This window comes from Danio rerio, chromosome 4 (genome assembly GCF_052040795.2).
Source record: "Danio rerio strain M-AB ecotype USA chromosome 4, GRCz13ab, whole genome shotgun sequence".
Taxonomy (NCBI): Eukaryota; Metazoa; Chordata; class Actinopteri; order Cypriniformes; family Danionidae; genus Danio; species Danio rerio.
Window position 1 is genome coordinate 60,453,284 of NC_141024.2, and position 21,618 is coordinate 60,474,901.

Sequence of the window (21,618 nt, forward strand, 5' to 3'; positions counted from 1 at the left end):
TATGCATATTTGTATGCACAAACACAACTGATAATCAGAGGGAAAAACATCTTTATTACATATCAGGTGAATAAGAGGCTTTCGAGAAAGATGAGCTGCTCACACATGTTCTGTTCAACTAAAAAACGAAGGAAATAAAAACTGGCACAGAAACAAGTTACATTTTGATCATAAAAATTTATAGACACTTTTGGAAAGAAATAATTGACCTGTTGAGTGTGTTGACAGTTTACAGGAAGCAGTAATGAGCTGCATGTGCTTTAGGAGAAGTAAAGGACTCTAAACTCACATAAAGAACAAGTTCAGTGATAAATTGACAAAAACATTGCTAATATTACTATATTGACTGAACTTAACACAAATAAAACCTCACTGTGAAGATTAGAAATTGTTTCTTTTAATGAATAATGATATATCACAGTTTAATAGTATCACTTACATAACTATTATATAAGTGAATGTAGTTGTGTGTGTTGAGACATCAGTGTGGTTTAAGTCTTCAATGCTCATTTGCATCTTTAAACAAAAACCAGCTTGGGAAAAAAAACAATTAAAATGTGTTTACAAATCAAATTACCTCAACATAAGTGTATCAGCATTAACTACAAAATGCAGCTGCCAAAATAAAAAAAAAGCTTCCATCAATAGTCCTATAAAACAACAGCAACAAAACAAATGATGACTTATTTTCCCAATACATCATTATTTCTCTGTAAAACTGGTTTGTAAAGCTGCTGAACTTTCCATCCCCCACTGTATGTGTCTTGAATCTTCACTGCTCCCCACTGCTCATTTGCATCTTTATACCAGCTTTAATGGGGGCCAATTGAGTCTTATCCAATCACATTCCAGATCCAGTAGGTCAGCAGGGTTGCATCTATATATTCTAACGGAGGCTTCATTATCTGATTTAGCTGTAAGAGAACAACTTTGGAGGACAAACTACGATAGTAGATTCGTAGATTGGGATTATTAACAACAACAACATACAAAGAAAAACACACTAAGGCATTTTTTATCCCACTTCTTCATTGAAGACAGAAAAGGTGAGTTGCACATTTTGAATTTACACTCAAATAATATCTGAATGCTAACATTATAAAATGTAAATATGTGTGGATGCATTGTTCAACATTGTATTAAGTTCTTTAGTCATTTTTAAAAGCTTCTGTACAACTATTCAGTTTTTTGTTTGTTTGTTTATTTGGTTATAAATATTGTTTTTATCCTGACATGTAGTTACGTTACTAGTTTTAATCAGCTCATTTGTGGCTATTGTTTCTTGCTCAGACTTACCTGATTTATTTTTGTTAATTACTCTCATATAAAGAAACTGTTAAAGCAAATGTTAAAGATAAGTTTGTTTCTGTTCATTGTTTTGTTCATTTTAAACAGGATAAAGTGTCCAAACACAGAGAAAAACTCCTGCTGAAGCGACTGATCTCCACACGGTTATAAAGATGGCGTTTATTAAAGAGGAGAGTGAAGATGTGAAGATTGAAGAAACATTCACAGTCAAACAGGAAGATCTGCAGGAACAAACAGGTTAATTTTCATTCTCAAAAACCAACTCAGTCATTTGATCCTCATTTAGATATATTTTAATAATAAGAATACTAAATTAATCCATCTTGCAGCCCTGAGTGTGCTGCCTAGCTCTCCTAAATGCACATAAGCTCTTATTTAAAGATAGGAATGAGTTTCTTTCATACTTGTTCTCGTGTCATTCTTTTTCTGTTTTAATAGTCTCCCATTTTCTCTACCTTCTTAAGGTTATTGCATTTCTTGTTGTCCTACTGTTTGTAAAGCGTCCATGAGCACTGGCACTATATAAAATAAATAAAAACAATCAATTTAAAAAGTTTATCTGAGCTGACAATATTTGACCTATTCTATTCTCATAAAAGATGTCTGCTATTACAGTGATAGTGTTGACTTAGTACTTTCCATTTGCATATGTCACGTTGATCACAATTCCCCCTTTTTTTAATCAACTTTTTTATGGGTTTAAATTTGTTTCTAGTAGTTGTTACTAGTTCTCACAGATAGTAACTGAGTTTGAATGACATCATAATTATATTAACTAATTACCAGGGCTATTCCCTATTTAAAACCTGCAGTGTCTTAAAATGTCTTAAATTTCAAAATCTAAAATTTTAGGCCTTAAAAAGTATTAAATTTACTGAAATGTTGTGTTGTAGGTCTTAAATCTTTTTTATACAAGTCTTTTTTTTTCTTTGTTCATGTTTTGTTACCCAATCTGGCAAAAACCATACTATCACCAACAATCCATCTCAATAAATGTTAAACTTTTTATTCAAAAAGCTCATTTTAACTCTATTTATTATAATAGTTTAATTATTTTGCTTACAATAACATTTGTTTAAACGTGCTCCATGGATTTACTGCTGAGGACATAGACCTGGGGCCTGTTTCACAAAGGAGGTTAACTGAAAACTCAGAGTATTTTAACCCTGAAATGAGAGAAACTCTGGGTTTTCTGTTTCAAAATGGCAGGTTTGTTAAACTCGAGAAAGCAGGGTAAGTCAAGCCTGTTTCTGAAAGAGAGGTAACTTCAACTCAGAGTCAGTTACTGTGGTAACTTACTCTGTGAACCTAACCTGGTCAGAAGCAGGTTTTATTCTCTAAACTCAGAGTTTCTGTTGGTCTCCTCCCCTTTGTTAAAGACGAAGCGGTATTTCTCGCCTTAGCCTTACGTTTCCACACACCTTTTTTAATGCTCATTTTTAGGGATGTTCATAAAAACGATTGATAGAAACGTCATGATGCACATAACTTTTTAAAATATGCAAAAAAAACATGCATAACTGAGTAGGATAAACTTTTATTCGATAGAAAATGTGCGCATAAACTACGTGGGAAACACTTTTACTGAACAAATTACAGTATGTACATTAAAAAAGGTCATGATCATATGATAATGAAAATGTGTGTAAATGAACAAACCAGCAGGCAGAGCACACTGTAACATCTTAAATATTGTTTTAGTCATTCTAAAATGCCTTAACTGTTTCAGTATTAGTGTATATTATTAATTGCCTACGAACATCTGGAGCGTGTCAAGAGTCTCCGCGTCTCATGGCTTCAGACGCCCCCACGTGTTCATTGTGTTTCAGTGTTGTCTTTTGACATCGAGGCGCAAGTACATTAATTAAATAAACAATTAATTGACACAGCTTATTCTACCACAGTAAATTCTGTTTTTACTGTTGATATTTGGCGCCAATAATCAGGAAGTGACTATTTTTTTCTCTTTGACTCGTTGGATGGAAACTTTTGCACATAAATTTATGTAATATATTTGGATGGAAACATAGCTGTTGCCTACATTTTAGTCACACACAGAAGAACTGTACAAGAATGGCTTGTCCTTTTTTAATAAATAATTAAATTACATTTACCTTCGACATGCACTGTAACTAGATTAATGGGATTATTATTCTTTCTAAAAATTATTTTTAATACTGCTTACCTTCTAAATGTTATATTAACCTCTATCACTTGATCAATAAAAAAGGCAGACACACAAGTGCACTGTTAAATCATTTAAAACTAATAAATGTGTATAAAAGTTTAGAAAAAAGTATAAACGTCACACATTACATTACTTATTTTATTATACTTAAATATTTAAATACTTAAAGTTAAATTAGGCATTAACTTAAGCAGCTGTTTTCCTACGCTATCTGTCTCTTCTTCACTGATGGTTGCTTCTTTTCAAATATATACACTCATATTTGCTATAACTTTGCATGAGAACATCAAGTTCAGCTGGAGGAAAAAATGTTGATCTCTTTTATAAGATATTGCCATAGTCACTCGTAATGTATGCGCTCCATTGATAATGCCTTTTTAAAGTCACGGTGCGCGCACTTAACTCTGAGTTGGTCTACTCGAAGTTGATTGAACCAACTCAGATCAGCTGTTCTGAAACCGACAACTCTGAATTTTTAATCTCTCGGTAAATCAACTCAGAGTTCAAGTATAAACTCTAAGTTGTTTGAACCTCCTTACTGAAACAGGCCCCTGGACAGATTGTTGCGCATAGATTTAGTTTATTATAGTTTTAAAACTTTAAAAACATTTGCTCGTTTGTTTTTTATTTTAAAGAAAGTTTATTTTGTAAAAAAGTGTGCGGATACAAATAGAGCTCTCTTGTTTTTACACAATATTTAAAATATTTTGTTAAGAAATATAAAAAAAAAAATATTTTATTATTATTCAATTATTATTTTATGATTAAATGCATTAAATTATAATATTTTTTGATAGGACAAATAAAAATCTTTTTCATCTGGGGCATTTGAAAAATTCCATAGTCTAAAAATTCATTCATAATGGTCTTAAAAATGTCTTAAAACATCTTAAATTTAACTTGGTGAAACCTGCAGAAACCCTGATTAAAAGTATGTCAGAAAACGTGGATGCCCCTAATTTGAAATATGCTGAATGAAATGGACACTAAAACAATTAATTATTATAAAACATTGTACAGTATTCATAACTATATGATGTTGCTGTAGGATGACATGAGGCAAAACAAACTATAGAGGAACAATAACGTTTAGGATTGCACTGACTACAACTGGTCAACAAACTAGTCTTAAAATGACTTGTGCTGCTTAAGAAATGGATTACAGCATGCTGATGATATGCAAACATCTGAGTGTAAAGTTTGTCAGTATTGACCATGTTCCTTATGTACCAGCAGGCGGCGCTATTGGAATCTTTTTGCTTGAGACTTTTTTTAAAGAATTAATTTTTAGATCTTAAAAGTGTGAAGCTGCTTAGGCATGGGACGATTCCTGTTTTCAAGGTATACAGTGGTTTGAAAAAAGTCAAGGTTTGTAAAACCGCCAATATTTTCTGCTGCACCGTCCCTACGGTATATGTAAGTTGTTGTTTTTTTTACATTTTGTTTTAAGTTTTTAAGGACAACATTATCTTCAGCAAAAAGATATCCAAAGATGCTGTTTTAAATTGTAAAGAAATCTGTATTTTTGAAACAAAAAGAAAAAGTCAATGATTCAGTTGAACAATTTACCCTGTTAAAAATTGTCCCGTTAAAAAACAGTAAAATACTGGCAGCTGCAGTTGCCAGCAATGTACTGTTATTTTGCAGTATGTTGCTGTAAAAATACATGGACTACATTGATTTACACAATACTCAAGTGAACTCATTTTGCTCACTGAAAGCAACTGCCTCAACTTGGTCAACTGCTGAATGAGTTTATGAAGTAATGTGCTATATATGCTTAGAAGCATACTTATAATGATAACTTATTTTAGTTAATTAGAAAAGTTCGGTTTAACTCTAATGTCTTATTTTTCACAACAGCACACATACATGTAAATCTGGAATCACCAGAGAGATTCTGACTGCATCAGCAACTAAACAGCCGCTATATTTAAATAGAGAAACATGCAGAATAACATCAGCAGCTCATTGTTCATCTTTAACTCATACACTGGCTCTACTCTCCTCCACAACGGTGACACACAGAAGAAATTAGCTTCAGGTTTTACAGTAAAATACTGTTTTTTCCTTGATTTAACGGTAATCTACTGGCAGCTGTGGTTGCCAGCAATCTGCTGTTTTTTACAGTCTATTTTCGTAGTGTAAATTAACAGTATATTACTGTTAAAATACATTTTTACACTGTGTTTTTACCTCTCACTCCTTTAACCCTTTAAACCCCAGAGCATATACTTCAGTTTTAATTGAAGTGTTCACACTACTGAGTGTTCAAGAAACATGGAGCAAAGCTGAAGTAAATTCATTAATTAACTGACTAATTAAATGATAATTGAGGATTAACAATGAACAAATGAAGAAATACTGAAGGGAAAAAACAAGAACAGAACATACAAAACTTTAGTCACAGCTTTATAATGAAATAACCTGAAGAACAACAAATGATTTAATCATTTAAATGATCAGCGGATGATTAAACAATTCTACAAACATCATCACCAGCTACACTTATTACTTAATACATGTGTTTTTGTATAACATCTACTAAAGTTCTTCTTGAGAAAAAGTGAAAGTTTTACGTCACCATCATGGAGAACAGAGTTTGCTTTAGTTGGGCTCTTAGCCCTGTCATTTTTAACATTTATATATCTTGGCTGCTGCAATTGTTAAGAAAATTGTTTAAAAACTCATTTATTGTGGCAAGCCAGCCAAAAACCTAAATAAGATCTGGTGATGTTCATGTTGCTATTAAATGGCAGAGTCTGTTCTCATTTAGTATAATAAAATTTACTGCTCCTATTCAATGTTAAATCTATTGTTTTACATTGTATGTCTATATATGGCAATGATATCTGGAAGTTTTTAAGAATATCTTGGACAATAACACTGCTCTATGGTGTAAATCGCACTCAAAGAGACATCAATAATTAGCGGATGAACCTCAAAAATGGTGACAACTAACAAAATTAACAGTTTAACTCACAAACAGGCAACTGAAAGTCTAAACATAAACAACAGCAGAATCAAACACAAATAAAGAAAACTGTGAGACCATTATACAACATTAATTTATACCGCAATGCATGCTGGGATATTTGTACCGTGCCACTCCCAGCATGCATTGCAGCATGAAACATTTGAGATGTTACCATTGTTGAGATACAAGGTCAGATTCATGATGTCTGAGTGTGTATTTGTCATAACTGAACTGTTTTTGTATGTTATTTCTTAACTGTTAAGTAATTATGGAGGTATCTTTTCTGTTTCCACTTGTCATTAATTAAAGTAATACCTGCAACTAAGCATAAAATCTATTGCATAAGGCCCTTCATCCAGATATATAACAAAAAATTTATAAGAACTAATTTCAGACACATAGATTTCTCTATTTATTGACTTTCCAACTTGAGTGCTATAATACAAGCATTTTGTTAACTATTTATTATAGTAATTGGAGAGTCTGAATTAATAAGTTCAAGGGTGAAGAGCCCAACTAAACCAGCCCCTCACTCCATTACGGTGACACAAAAAACACCTTAATTTCTGTTGGATCTCAATGAGAATAGTATGGAAGTCAAATCAGTCAGTAATAAGTGTGTGTCTGCTGTTGTTTGTAGAGTTGTTTAATGATCCTCTGCTGAGACTGAAGCTGTGTTATTTTATTTGATTTTATTTAATGTTGTAACTCAAGTCACTGTTTGTGTTTCTTGTTTATTTTCTTCAGTAATTGTAATTATTAACAGCAGGTGTTCATCAGTGTCTGAATTCACTCATTAGTGTTCATTAAAACTGTCAGGTGAACTATATTAGTTAACTAGTGTATGAAATAGTGAACAAGGACACAAAGTGTGATTTCAAACACAGACTTCAAAACATCGAATCTGAACTCTGTTAGCTCACAGTTTTCTGCAGTTGGTTACTTTCTCGAAAACAAAAATGTTACCCAGAAAGCACTGTTTTTAACAGAATATTACTGTTTTAGTGAAAAAACATTATTTTACAGTAGAATCTGACCGTTTTTTAACAGCAATTTTTTACAGTGTAGCACTTCGTTAACCATTCCTTCATTAGGCCTTCCACCATCCAACCTTTGGCGTTATCTTTGACCACTATACCTTTCGGGGGTTGTTCTTTGGGCATAGTTATGTGCTTAAAAATCACCATTGGTGGAATTTTTTGTCTGGATGCCGTGCATGCCAGAACACAGGTGAAGTGCGTTCTCTCATGGCCAGTTGTTTTCAACAACACGGATGATGCACCTGTCTTGTTAACAGTCCTGGGGCCTGTTTCAGAAAGGAGGTTAACTGAAAACTCAGAGTATTTTAACCCTGAAATGAGAGAAACTCTGGGTTTTCCGTTTCAAAATGGCAGGTTTGTTAAACTCTAGAAAGCAGGGTAAGTCAAGCCTGTTTCTGAAAGAGAGGTAACTTTAACTCAGAGTAAGTTACTGTGGTAACTTACTCTGTGAATCTAACCTGGTCAGAAGCAGGTTTTATTCTCTAAACTCAGAGTTTCTGTCTGTCTCCTCCCCTTTTTTAATGATGAAGCGGTATTTCTCGCCTTAGCCTTACATCTCCACACACCTATTTTAATGCTCATTTTGGATACGTGCATAAAAACGATTGATAGAAACGTCATGATGCACATAACTTTTTAAAATATGCATAATAAACACGCATAACTGAGTAGGATAAACTTTTATTCGATAGAAAATGTGCGCATAAACTTAGATGGAAAAACTTTTACTGAACAAATTACAGTATGTACATTAAAAAAAAGATCATGATCATATGATAATGAAAATGTGTGTAAATGGACAAACCAGCAGGCTGGGCACACTGTAACACGTCTTAAATATTGTTTTAGTCATTCTAAAATGCCTTAACTGTTTCAGTATTAGTGTATATTATTAATTACCTCCGAACGTCTGGTGCGTGTCAAGAGTCTCCGCGTCTCATGGCTTCAGACACCCCCACGTGTTCATTGTGTTTCAGCATTGTCTTCTGACATCGAGGCGCAAGTACATTAATTAGGCTAAATAAACGACGCAGCTTCTTCTACCACAGTAAATTCTGTTTTTACTGTTGATATTTGGTGCCAGTTTAATCAGGAAGTGACAATTTTTTTTCTTTGACTCGTTGGATGGAATTTTATTCGCATCTTTTATGCAATATTCCAGTTTTGCACATAAATTTATGTAATATATTTGGATGGAAACATAGCTATTGCCTACATTTTAGTCACACACAGAAGAACTGTACTAGAATGGCTTATCCTTTTTTAATAATTAAATTAAATTCACCTTCGACATGCACTGTAACTAGATTAATGGGATTATTATTCTTTCTAAAAATTATTTTTAGTACTGCTTACCTTCTAAATGTTATATTAACCTCTATCACTTGATCAATAAAAAAGGCAGACACACAAGTGCACTGTTAAATCATTTAAAACTAATAAATGTATAAAAAAGTTTAGAAAAAAAATATAAACGTCACAAATTACATTACTTATTTTATTATACTTAAATATTTAAATACTTAAAAAGTTAAATTAGGCATTAATTTGAGCAGCTGTTTTCCCACGCTAACTGTCTCTTCTTCACTGATGGTTGCTTCTTTTCAAATATATACGCTCATATTTGCTATAACTTTGCATGAGAACATCAAGTTCAGCTGGAGAAAGAAATGGTGATCTCTTTTATAAGATATTGCCATAGTCACTCGTAATGTCTGCGCTCCATTGATAATGCCTTTTTAAAGTCACGGTGCGCGCACTTAACTCTGAGTTGGTCTACTCGAAGTTGATTGACCCAACTCAGATCAGCTGTTCTGAAACCGAAAACTCTGAGTTTTTAATCTCTTGGTAAATCAACTCAGAGTTCAAGTTTAAACTCTGAGTTGTTTGAACCTCCTTACTGAAACAGGCCCCAGGTCAGAGGCAGATCAAACGTCAAAGGTACTTCATCCATATTATTGATGTTGTCTGGTCCGGGAGTTCTCTTGTATCTTTGTTTCAACGAATTTATGGAAGTTTTCAACTTTTTCCTGATAGTCAGGAGGGAGTTGCTAACAGAGTGGTCTGTGCTCTATTGGACAGGTTTTTACGTCTCATAAATCTGAAACACCATGACGGCCCAGCTTTGAAACCTTCAATGTTCATTTTGAAGCCGATTGTTTTGGCTTTCAGTCTGATCTGTACAGTGAACACACCTCGGCCATATGCTCTCTGTGTGTTCACCAAGTCTTGTAGGACATTTTCAAGTTCAGGCAAACTGCTTTTATGTCTTCTGAAAGCTTTTCTTGACTTTTGGCATTGCATGAGCTCTTCCCGCTGCCGCCTCCAACGCCTCACCATAGATTCGTTGACGCTAAGCTTGCGTGCAGCAGCGCAGTTTCCTTCCTGGGTAGCAAGCCCGATGGCCTTCAACTTAACTTGCATCATATGAACTTCTTTGTGTGGTTTCCATGATGAAGGGGCAAGGATTTGAATATAGTTTCCAGTTAGTAATTTGTCATGCGTGTTCTATCTGCTAAAGAAAAAGTAGCGCAGTCTATTTTTCTTTGCATTGATTTTTCGTCTATCTTATTTTTTATTCTACCAGTAATTCCGATCAGAGCGTCCCTAGCGGTGGAAGAAAAATCCACAGAATAGCTGCTTCTTTATATAAGCCTCATGGTCAAAACCTAGGGAAAAAATTTAATCTTATAGTCCAGAAAATATGTAAATCAACTTCTTAAAAAATTACTTGACAATAAAAAACAGGCACAGTCTGAAAAAGAAACAGAAATCTTGGTAGTAGTGCCACTTTAAATGGAATTGATCTTCCCATCCAAAGATAAAGTAAGGATTGACCACCATGCCATGTCTCGTTTGGCTTTGTCTAATGTTGTTTTAAAATTATTATTGAACAAATCCTTATATTTGCGTGTCACACTCACACCCAGATATACAAATTTATCAGGACTTGCTGAAAATGGAAAGGATTGGAAGGACATTTGCTGTGCTCTATCATTGATAGGGAAAAGGAGACACTTTGCTAGATTGACTATGTATCCAGAAACATTTGCCAGTTCTGAAATTATTGTAAGAGCTTTTGAAATACATGTATCTGGATTTGACATAAAAAGAAGATCATCAGCATATAGCAGGAACTTATGTTCTTGTCCCTCTCTGAAAACTCTTTGCAAGCTATCTGAGTTCTTTACGATTGCAAGAGGTTAAAGGGCAATGTCAAAAAGCAGAGGGGACAGAGGGTAGCCCTGTCTCGTTCCCCTAGAGCAGGCATGTCCAAACTCAGTCATGGAGGTCCGGTGTCCTGCAAAGTTTAGTTCCGACGCCAATCAGACACACCTTGGCTTGACAAACAAGCTCTGACTAGGTTTTCTAGAAACACCCCAGGATCTTATAATCACAGCAGATTAAGTTGATCGGACGATAAGATTCACATTTAAATAAATCATTTTACCTTTTAAGAAGTACTGTTAGAGCAGCCGATATCATAAAGAGGATGAGTGATTCCGAGACAAGAGCTTCAGCAAATACCTTGCACAACAGGGGTGTAAGCGTGACAGTAAACTTCTTATAAAACTCAGCTGGGAAGCCACCAGGGCCAGATTGAGTTTTCAATTTTCTGGTGTTCATTTTTTGGATTGCATTTTCAATTTCAGAAGGTGTTATTTTCCTTCTGATGCCAACTGATCTGAATCACAGATGGTAATTCCAAATAATTAAAGAAAAAACCCTCATTACTTTCAATTTTGTTTACCTCAGAGCTGCAACTATAAAACCAACTGCTGAGGATCATTTCAGTTGGTAACACAATAACCTGCCAGCTCGTTCATAACGCCTTTTCACTTGTCAAGGAGTCATATTCCACTTGCAGAAGAAGTCTTTTTTTTATGGAGCTATTCAGAAGGTGATGTTGAGTGTTGATGTTGAGATGTTGAGATCCATTGTATTTTATTCATAATCTCTGTAAGCCGTTTTGGCATACTTTTATTTGCACTACGTTGACCTGAAATAATCTTTCCTCTTATATGCTTTCAGAGTATCCCATAGGATGCTTTAACTTATCTCTGGGGATTTGTTTGTCTCAAAGTAGAAATCTATTTGAGCATCAATAAATTTTACAAAATCGTCATCTGCCAATAGTCTTGAGTTAAACCGTCATGTACATTGGGGGATTACATTGCCTGGAAAACATAGTTTTAGTGAGACTGGACAATGGTCCAAAATAACAATACCACCATACTCTACTTCTGACATTAAAGGGTCACAAAACACCAAAACACATTTTTTGAGTTGTTGACTGTCGTATATGTGTCCCACACTGCTAAAAACACTATTAGGACACACATATTTCACTAAAAAGTGAAAATTGGTTGTTTTTGCGTTATTTTGAGCAAATTCGTACTTCCGGTTTAAAATGAATTTTTGAAGCTGCCTCACGGCCATGAGATCTTAGCGTGTATTCCAGCATGTAGACTGAACATCTACCTGGGAGTACCTTATGACGTCTCTGAGTGTGTTGCATTCATTCATGAGTAAGACTTGGTTGAAACCAATCAACGCGCTCTATTGTGTATGCGGTGCAACCTCATTAATGTGCATTATATCTTTGAAGACTGTTTGTACCTGTACACACAGCAAATTCATTGGTGTTAAATTTCAAGTGTTGTGGTAATTCAGAGTAAAGTGTTAAAATTCTAGAGTTAGATAAAGGTAAAATAACCCTCTCTGCGTTAGAAGCTGATTTGCCTCCTTGTCACACAGAGTAACATGTATCTACCTTTGTAGAAAACCCTTATATTTGAGAAACTAATCAGAGTGTCTGAAATCTCGCCACACCCTCATTCACCTGGCCCTTAAATTAGTCAATTAGTTTAGTCCACTAGTCAGAGGGAATGACCACAAATAAGTGAATTGAGACACCTGCTGTGGAACACCTGCTGTTAACAAGCACAATCACTGAAGGAATAAGAAATTGAAGGAAGAAATAAAACTACAGACACAGCCTCACACCAAACCAACTGAATTAAAACAGAGGATTAAACAACTTAATTAAATAATAGTATAAGCAGCTTCATTGATTACAGTTTGACTTCATTTCTGTAAAAATATTTTACAATGAACAGAGGTTTATATTTTTTTTATTAACAATATTTCATTTGACCTCACCATCATAGAGATCAGAGGCTGCTTAGTTGAGCTCTTGAAGCTTTACTCTTATATCCTAATGTTTCTCCGACTGTTATAGCTGTATTTCTAAAACTCATTAACTATAGCAAGAAAGGTCAAGAGAAACTATACAGTTTGTGCTTAATTGTTATAGATTTAATTTCAAGTGTTTAATAAGTTGATTCATAAAATATGCAAATATAGTTGCATTAAAACTGCATGGGACAATACTACTGGCAGTCTGCTGCTCTTCATAGAAGATTCAACAAACAATTGGAACCAATTAATAATTAGAGTGTCATGCACTAAAAATTCAAGCTCCGGCTTGCGCTTTATGACACACAGGCTTCAAGAATCAGGATATGAACCTCAACTGTGGTTGCTAAAAAAAAAAGCTTCATAGTTCATGCCGCAATGCATGCTGGGTGCCAGCATAGTACAAAGCTCCCAGCATGCATTGCAGCATGAATAAATTATGCAGCTTTATGTTTTTACAATCTCTTTCTTTTCCTTTATTTTGTGTTGTTTTTGGGAGGTGATATTTCAGTAGTGTTTTTTTTTTTTTACTTGATTTTTATTTTTTTGTTTGTCACCATTATTGAGATTCAAAGACTAATTGTTGATGTCTGTGTGTTTTTAAGTTCTGCCATAGATCAAACATTCTCATTGTAAATAGTGTTTTTATTTTATATTATTGGAGCTTTATTGGTTTCATTTATGTATATTATTTATTTCTCACACATAATTAATATGATACTGAATTAAAAATCAAGCAGGAAAGGATGGCTATGTTATCATAAATAATCTCTTCAGACCAACACTTTAATTTTTTTTCAGCTTTCCATGCTATATGTATAATTAGCGTAATTAACACTAACTATAGCAGCCAAAATAAAAGACATTTATAGTAAGAAGTTGAAGAGCCTGACTAAAGCAGACTCTGTCCTCCATCATGGTGACTTCAAATGAACAACGGAAATTTCATTAAGAGCTTTTGTTCACATGACAGAAATAAAATAGGTGCAGCCTATCACCTCAGTAATAGGTGAAGCTCCATGATAAGTTGTTTAATTTGATGAGTTTTTTTAAAGATGTTGAAAAATAAAAAAAATTGTGTAATTTGTTTTATTTTTATTGATTATTATTTTATTTAGAGTTTTTTTTTTCTCTCAGTTGATTTCATCTTTGGTTTTGGCTTGTGTTTTTCTGTCCTTCAGTGATTCTGCTGTTAACAGTTGTTCATCAATAATTCTCAATCCTCCTTTAATTAGACACTTAATTGTCTCATTAACTTCATCACTGTCTGAGTGTTCAGCCCTCTGTAGTGAGGACACTAGTGAGGATTTTGCTCTGGAATTTAAGGCTTACGTGTGTTCGAATGAAAAATACAGACTATGGGATTTGTTTTTAACAGAAATATTCTGGAAACTGAATTTACAAATGTAAAATGTTGAAAACAGCAGATTACTGGCAACCACTGCTGCCAGTATTTTGACATACATTTAACAGATATTTTACACAATAAGAGTTTGCTAATTAACACTCTGGGTAATTAAATTTTAATTTTAACACTTTCAAAAGTGTTATTTTAACACTTACAGTGGTTCCCATATAAACACTGAGGGAGTGTTAATTTTAACTCTAAGGTAGTTAAATCTACTAAATCTAAAATTTGCAGTGTGAGATCGATAAAAATACAGACTGTTGAATGTGTTTTTAACAGAAATATTCTGTAAACTGAATTTATGAATGTTAAAAACAGCAGATTACTGGCAACCACAGTTGCTGGTATTTTTCCGTAAAATCTAAAAATGAAAAAAAAAAAAAAAGAAAAACAGCTAAACAGTTTTTGTGTTACCATTGTGGAGGATAATAGTGTCTCTGTTCAAGTCCAAGATGAACTGAGAGTATTTGATGTTATGCTGTATCTTCTTTTCTATAAAGGTAACTGTGTAGTTACTAATGCAGTCAAAATCTGTTTGCTAATTGCAATCACACATGAAAACATTATTGCATCTAAAGACTTTACATTTTTTTCTACTAAGCAATGATTTTGTAAACTGAACATTGTATTAGTTCATGAAATATGGTTATTTTTTGTAAATTTATACAGTTCTATAAAACTTCCATGTTTTTCACAGAAAGATTCTGGCAACCACAGCTGCTGGTATTTTTTCGGAAATTTAACAGATATTTACACAATAAGAGTTTGCTAATTAACACTCTGTTGGTGTTGACAATGTTAACACTTTCAAAAGTGTTATTTTTAACACTTATAGTGGTTCCCATATAAACTCTGAGGGAGTGTTAATTTTAACTCTAAGGTAGTTAAATTTACTATCTAAAATTCTATCTAAAACGTTGTGTTGCCAAGTGGGAGAACAAGAAATATTTGGTCGTCAGTGTTGCGTTTTATAATTTGCTGCAGTGAAGGTTTTGTTTTTATTTTCCCTCTATGATAGCGTAGCTGGACTCACGTGTGGATTATGCTGCACGCGACGCGTGACAGAAATGTGTGTCTAAGGAACATTTTTTACCCGATAGCTTTTCTCATCTGAAAATGGTGAAATCCAGATTTGCTGCTCGTCTCCTTTAATAAAAGACAGAGCTCCAGTATGTGTTGATTGTCCTGTCTCTACAGATTTGTTAAGTGAGCGACCAGTGGTTTTTGTTTGTTTATTCAGAGGCAAAGTTAGTTCGTCAGCAGTACTCTTTCAGTGTTTAGAGACAGACCTTAGTCAAATGGTTTCTAAGTTAATAAAGTTTACCGTACGATAATATATATACAATATTATGTACTGAAAAATCCACTGTAAATGCTGCTCTCCGAGTGTAAACATGTTAGCACCACAATCAAACTTACACCCGCATTTTGTGACAGGAATAACATACATGGCTTTCTGACGCTACCTACCAAGTGCATCTAAGTTACAGAGAAATGTGAAGGATTTTTTTTTTGCAACAAACATTGCATGAAAGATACACGCTTCCAGCAATTCCTCGAATCAAATATCTCGTTTGTCACCAGGCACGAATGAAATTCCTGAATGAAAGAGCCAAACTGCAATTAAAATCTAGCATTTAATAATTTGGCAAATAATTCGATTACTGATGTCCATGTAAACACAGTCACTGACTTTCTCCTCTGCATCTGTGTGTTTGTTTTGCCTCTGTGAAAATCAGCACGTGCCCAAAACGGACACTCCCTTTTTTATGCTAATTTTTACTGACCTTACCCTCCTCTGACTCTCCCCCTACACGCACAGGCTATCCTGATTAGCTATGAGTTTTGATTGATTTATTTAAGTGTATTTATGTGAGAGTGAAGTCTGACAACAATAAATATTCTCATCAGGAATAAAACCACCTGTTTTTACACCTGTGCTGACTCTGCCGAGCTGTAGCTATAAAGTTAGGTCTGCTACTGTTATTTTATACTGGGAAGGCTACATCATTTATTTTATTATAACAATAATTTGCTAATAGTTCCTATGCAATGTTTTATAGGTTGCTGAGAATACATTTCAGGTGTTCAATACATTGCATGTCAGTTTCGAAAATAAAAGTAGATGCTGGAAAAAGTGCCTAAAAGTCTTTGATTTTCATTAGGCTGTGTCTGTATGAACCCTGTATGAAATCAGTGTAAAATTTTCAATCTTGAGGTGATGGTAAATTTAGTGATGTTTAATTGTCAGCTCCCTTTGTCGTCAGGTTGTGTGATGTATGTTGCTGAACTGTATTCAAATGTTATAAATATTAAAAAAAACACATTTCGAAATATAACTGCAGTATGTCAATTTAGTTTATTTGTGTGTGCTGTGCTCATAGACTTTAGAAAGCGCTCATTTGTTTGATTTCTCTTCGAGAAGCTAAGCAAGTCTCAAAAATGTAAGGTCCTTGTACCCTCTCTGAGTCACTGGGGCCCTAGCTGCAATAAAGCGGCTTTGGGAGGGCCCAGCTTGCAAAAGGTTGAGAACCCCTGCTTTATGCAGATGCTGACAGGCATGTCTCATGTCTGCAAGGCAAAAATTCAGCTGTTTGTTCAGCTGTTACCCAATAACTTTTTTCAGTCAGGCACAGAATATACAAGTATTCCCTGTCTGCTTTACACATTTTAGAAAAACGTTTTGTTGTAATTGTGAATATATAGGAATAAAAATAGGCCATTTACAGCTTTCAAATCTGTGTCTGATCAATATGACCAAAATGACTTTTATGATCAATTATGTAAGAAACTCTGAAAACTGGACTGACAGTTTAAATTTACTTTAACTTCTATGTTAAGTGGCTTTGACACAATTTACATTGTAAAAGCACTAGATAAATAAGGATGACTTAAAGGGCACCTATGGTAAAAAATCTACTTTTCAAGCTGTTTGGACAGATCTGTGTGTTGGTATAGTGTATAGACCGTCATACTGGGGTGATATGAACACACCCAGTCCTTTTTTTTCAATTTAACTACAAAAAAAGGGTCTGCCAATTAGAGCTGTTTTCAAATCGATCGCACCATTACGTAGGTGTGCGATTCCCCCCCGCCCACCGAATTGATTGACAGCTGCGCGCATTAACATGTTCCGGTAGTCACGTGTTTATGTCAACAAGACCAGGCAGACATACGCAAAGCAACCGGGAATAAAAGGTCTGTTCTGTTCGCTAGGATCAGCAATCATCATCAAATGTGATTAAGAGTAAGTTTCACATGTTTAAAGTGTTTTAAAACAGAATATGTGTGTAATTAATTACAGCGTTTTACTTCAGCTTTACTTCATCAGCACAGCCGCGTGTCAGAACAATTATAAAAGAAGACGCTTCAATCCCGGTTTGTGGAAGTTAAATCAGGTTTATTTTGTACATTAGCATAACAGATATCCACACAGTACTTGAGGTTAGCCTTAACTAAGCTAAGCGCGCTCTGTGTGTCTGCCTGCCTGCCTGCGTGTGTATCTGTGTGTGTGTGTGTGGGCGCGTTAACTTTGTAACGATATTGTATGTGTGTGACTCATCAATGCAACTTCACAATACTGATTAGTAAAGGTTAGTTCTTACTGTAGTATCTCACAAACGCAACGTGAGACCTTCTTCCTTTAAGTCTGTCTGTTGTCTGACGCAGCTGAGGGAGGAGGCATGTAGAAACAGTGGGCGGGCAGAACTCGGCTTAAAGGCGCAGTACGACAAAACCACCCCCTGCTGGAAATCAGTATAAAACAGCATCTTGTAAAAGGTATAATGAAAAATCTGATGGGTATTTTGATCTGAAACTTTATATACACATTCTAGAGACGCAAAAGACTTATATTAAATCTGAAAAAAGGGGTAACCTAGGTGCCCTTTAAGACTTAATGAAAAGACTTAATGAAAACTAATGTTTTATTTTTTTTTATTTCAGACCTAACTGAAGAAAACGAGGGGAGTAAACAGGAGGAACATCATGTCAAAATTGAGGAAAAAACTTTTTTACAGACTGATGGTATTTTAAAAAGGAGAGACAAGAATCGTTTCACCTGCACTCAGTGTGGAAAGAGTTTTGGAAGAAAATACATTCTTAAGATTCACATGAGGATCCACACTGGAGAGAAACCATTCACATGCACCCAGTGTGGGAAGAGTTTCAGCTTATCGTGGTCCCGTAATCTACACATGAGGATCCACACTGGAGAGAAACTATTCACATGCACTCAGTGTGGGAAGAGTTTCACCTGCTCATCATCCCTTAATCAACACATGAGGATCCACACTGGGGAGAAACCATTCACATGCACCCAGTGTGGGAAGAGTTTCAGCTTATCGTGGTCCCGTAATCTACACATGAGGATCCACACTGGAGAGAAACCATACACATGCACTCAGTGTGGGAAGAGTTTCAGCAGCTCATCACACTTTAATTACCACATGAGGATCCACACTGGAGAGAAACTATTCACATGCACTCAGTGTGGGAAGAGTTTCAGCTGCTCATCATCCCTTAATCAACACATGAGGATCCACACTGGAGAGAAACCATTCACATGCCTTCAGTGTGGGAAGAGTTTCAGCAAATCATCAAACTTTATTCTACACATGATGATCCACACTGGAGAGAAACCTTTTAAATGCACTCAGTGTGGGAAGAGTTTCAGCCAATCATCACTCCTTAAACTCCACACGAGAATCCACACTGGAGAGAAACCATTTACATGCACTCAGTGTTGGAAGAGTTTCAGCCGCTCATCATACCTTAATCAACACATGAGGATCCACACTGGAGAGAAACCATTCACATGCACTCAGTGTGGGAAGAGTTTCAGCCAATCATCACACTTTAATTACCACATGAGGATCCACACTGGAGAGAAACTATTCACATGCACTCAGTGTGGGAAGAGTTTCAGCTGCTCATCATCTTTTAATCAACACATGAGGATCCACACTGGAGTGAAACCATTCACATGCCTTCAGTGTGGGAAGAGTTTCAGCAAATCATCAAACTTTGTTCTACACATGATGATCCACACTGGAGAGAAACCATTCAAATGCACTCAGTGTGGGAAGAGTTTCAGCCAATCATCACACCTTAAACACCACACGAGAATCCACTCTGGAGAGAAACCATTTACATGCACTCAGTGTTGGAAGAGTTTCAGCCGCTCATCATACCTTAATCAACACATGAGGATCCACACTGGAGAGAAACCATTCACATGCACTCAGTGTGGGAAGAGTTTCAGCCGCTCATCATACCTTAATCAACACATGAGGATCCACACTGGAAAGAAACCATTCACATGCACTTAAGCCGTGGTCACACTGGACTTTTCTACCCATACACTTACTTGCGAGTATTCCAGCATGTAGACTGTCTGTCTGTACCTGGGAGTATTTCATGACGTCTCTAAATGTGTACTGCATTCATTCATGAGAAAGACTTTGTTCAAACCAATCAGTGCGCTCTATTGTGTATTCGGGGCAACTTCATTAATATGTATGATAGCTTTAAAGACTGTTTTACCTCAAACAGTGTTCAGACGGCAGAGAGACGACTAGTTGGGTTGCCAAAACAAGTGGGAGAAGAGGAATTGTTTAAAGTCAGTACGTTAAAATCACTACAATATTATGGACTGAAGGATCTGCTGTAAATGCTGCTCTCTGAGTGTAAACATGTAAACGCGTTTTTTGACAGGATAGTCTACACACGCACATGGCTTTCTGACTTACTGAGTGCATCTCAGTTACCGAGAAATGCGTTTTTTTTTCTCTTATACAATGTGCGGTATCAAACATTCCACTGTCATTAAACAGTCAGTTACTGATGTCCATGTAAACCAGGGGTCTCAAACTCAATTTACCTGGGGGCCGCAGGAGGCAAAGTCTGGGTGAGGCTGGGCCGCATAAGGGATTTCACAAAAAAAGTCCTCAAATGTCATTATTAACAGTTTTAATTATTTCTTCTGAACATGAAGTGTCCTGAACATTAATAGAACATTGAGTGAAGATTATGAACAGTTCTTCTGAACATGGCATTTAAAAACACCCCCACCCCACTCCAGTCACATCAGTCTGTACCAGTCTGTATCTACCTTTAATACATATGCAGGCTGTAGATAGGTAGCTAAGTGGCAGGCAGGGGCGGGAACAGCTTACCTTGGTTCTGGCCGGCGCGAGTTCCCTCCTAAACACTTCCCGCCCGTCACAGCGTCTAACAAAGGGGCGGCGTGCGTGGTGACGTCACCGGCATCCCTGCCCCTTTGTTTACACGGCGGGCGGGGAATGCCAGTGACCGCTGTGTACGGATAGAATTAGCGGAGCGGAGAGCGATCTCTCTCCCCGCTCCGTTGATTCTGTCAGTGTACAGCGGTCGGCGCGGGCCACAAAATATTGCACTGAGGGCCGCAAATGGCCCGCAGGCCGCGAGTTTGAGACCCCTGATGTAAACAGTCACTGTCTTTCTCCCCTGCGTCTGTGTGTTTGTTGTGCCTCTGTGAAAATTTTGTAGAAATGTGTTGCGCTCCTTGCGTTTACTGTAAACACAATGATGGCAACTGAGAGAAGAACAGTTTCATAAACATCTGGTAAACAGCATCTCTGCTGCTTAAAATCTTTTTGCAAGTGATTGTACAGGTGCGGATACATCTGTACTCTACTCTTCAGTGTATTCATGTAGCTAGTGTTGTTTTCGATGATGTTCTTTGTCTGACTCCCTGAATGAGAAACAAATCATCTATTTATTAGTAAAGTTTCTTTACTTTTAGATTCAAAATTATTTCTAGTTTACTACATTTACTGTTTTGAGTAGAATACAAACTTGATGAATATTTGATGATTTTGGCAGAGCGACAAGTATTTAGTTTTACAATATTAATACACTGTGATAATCCCAAGACTCCAGATTGGAATATGTGGTAAATCTTGATTGGATGCCTGCATTACTCATCAATGGGTATATAAAAGTTGTTGTGCTAGCTACCCCTGGACGCTGTGGCTACTCGGGAGTGCTCATGTCAAGACCTGCCATCTCATTGACTCTTTAACTTTATGGTTTTGTTTTGCATTACTTATATTATGTAGTTAAAGTGTTGTTGTGATTATATCCTAAGTTCTTTATCTTCATTATTATGCCTAGAAATTTGTTGGTTGCTTTGATTGATTGTTCTGAGTTACATTTTATAATAAATCATTTGCATTCAGGCTATTTTGTTGTCTCATCTCACTTTTATGGTGCAACTCAAACAAGCAGGTCATAACATTTTGCAAAATGTGTCCGGTTGTTACCGAGATCTTGTCCTTTCAGTCATGACCATAGATGTGAGTAGGAACCTAGATTGAGTGGTAAATTTAGAACAATGCCTTTCATCTCAGCTACTTCACCACAACAGACAATCACATCAAATGCATTACTGCTACTCCTCCACTGATCCATCTTTAAATCTCACATTCCATTTTTCATGAAAAAAAAAAAACCGCAG

General features: G+C 35.7%; 3 protein-coding genes across 5 annotated transcripts in view; 2 read left to right on the forward strand and 1 right to left on the reverse strand.

Annotated features, from left to right (window-relative positions):
* The window catches only part of LOC141381800 (uncharacterized), an 887,475-nt gene that overhangs the window by 706,918 nt on the left and 158,939 nt on the right, over positions 1 to 21,618 (forward strand). The gene's annotated exons all lie outside the window — the stretch shown is intronic.
* Positions 1 to 21,618, reverse strand: part of LOC137491131 (uncharacterized) — a 246,740-nt gene that overhangs the window by 149,927 nt on the left and 75,195 nt on the right. The gene's annotated exons all lie outside the window — the stretch shown is intronic.
* Positions 901 to 21,344, forward strand: LOC141381808 (uncharacterized). Of its 3 annotated transcripts, XM_087250018.1 has the most exons (4): positions 901 to 1,046; positions 1,396 to 1,545; positions 17,790 to 17,900; positions 18,066 to 21,344. In XM_087250018.1, the coding sequence occupies exon 4, from the start codon at positions 18,233 to 18,235 to the stop codon at positions 19,448 to 19,450; it is 1,218 nt and encodes a 405-aa protein (XP_087106144.1). In that variant the 5' UTR covers positions 901 to 1,046; positions 1,396 to 1,545; positions 17,790 to 17,900; positions 18,066 to 18,232; the 3' UTR covers positions 19,451 to 21,344. The 3 variants fall into 3 exon arrangements, with proteins under 3 accessions (XP_087106144.1, XP_088506480.1, XP_087106143.1); XM_088650354.1 differs by having other exon boundaries at positions 1,396 to 2,427; positions 4,056 to 21,344; XM_087250017.1 differs by lacking the exon at positions 17,790 to 17,900.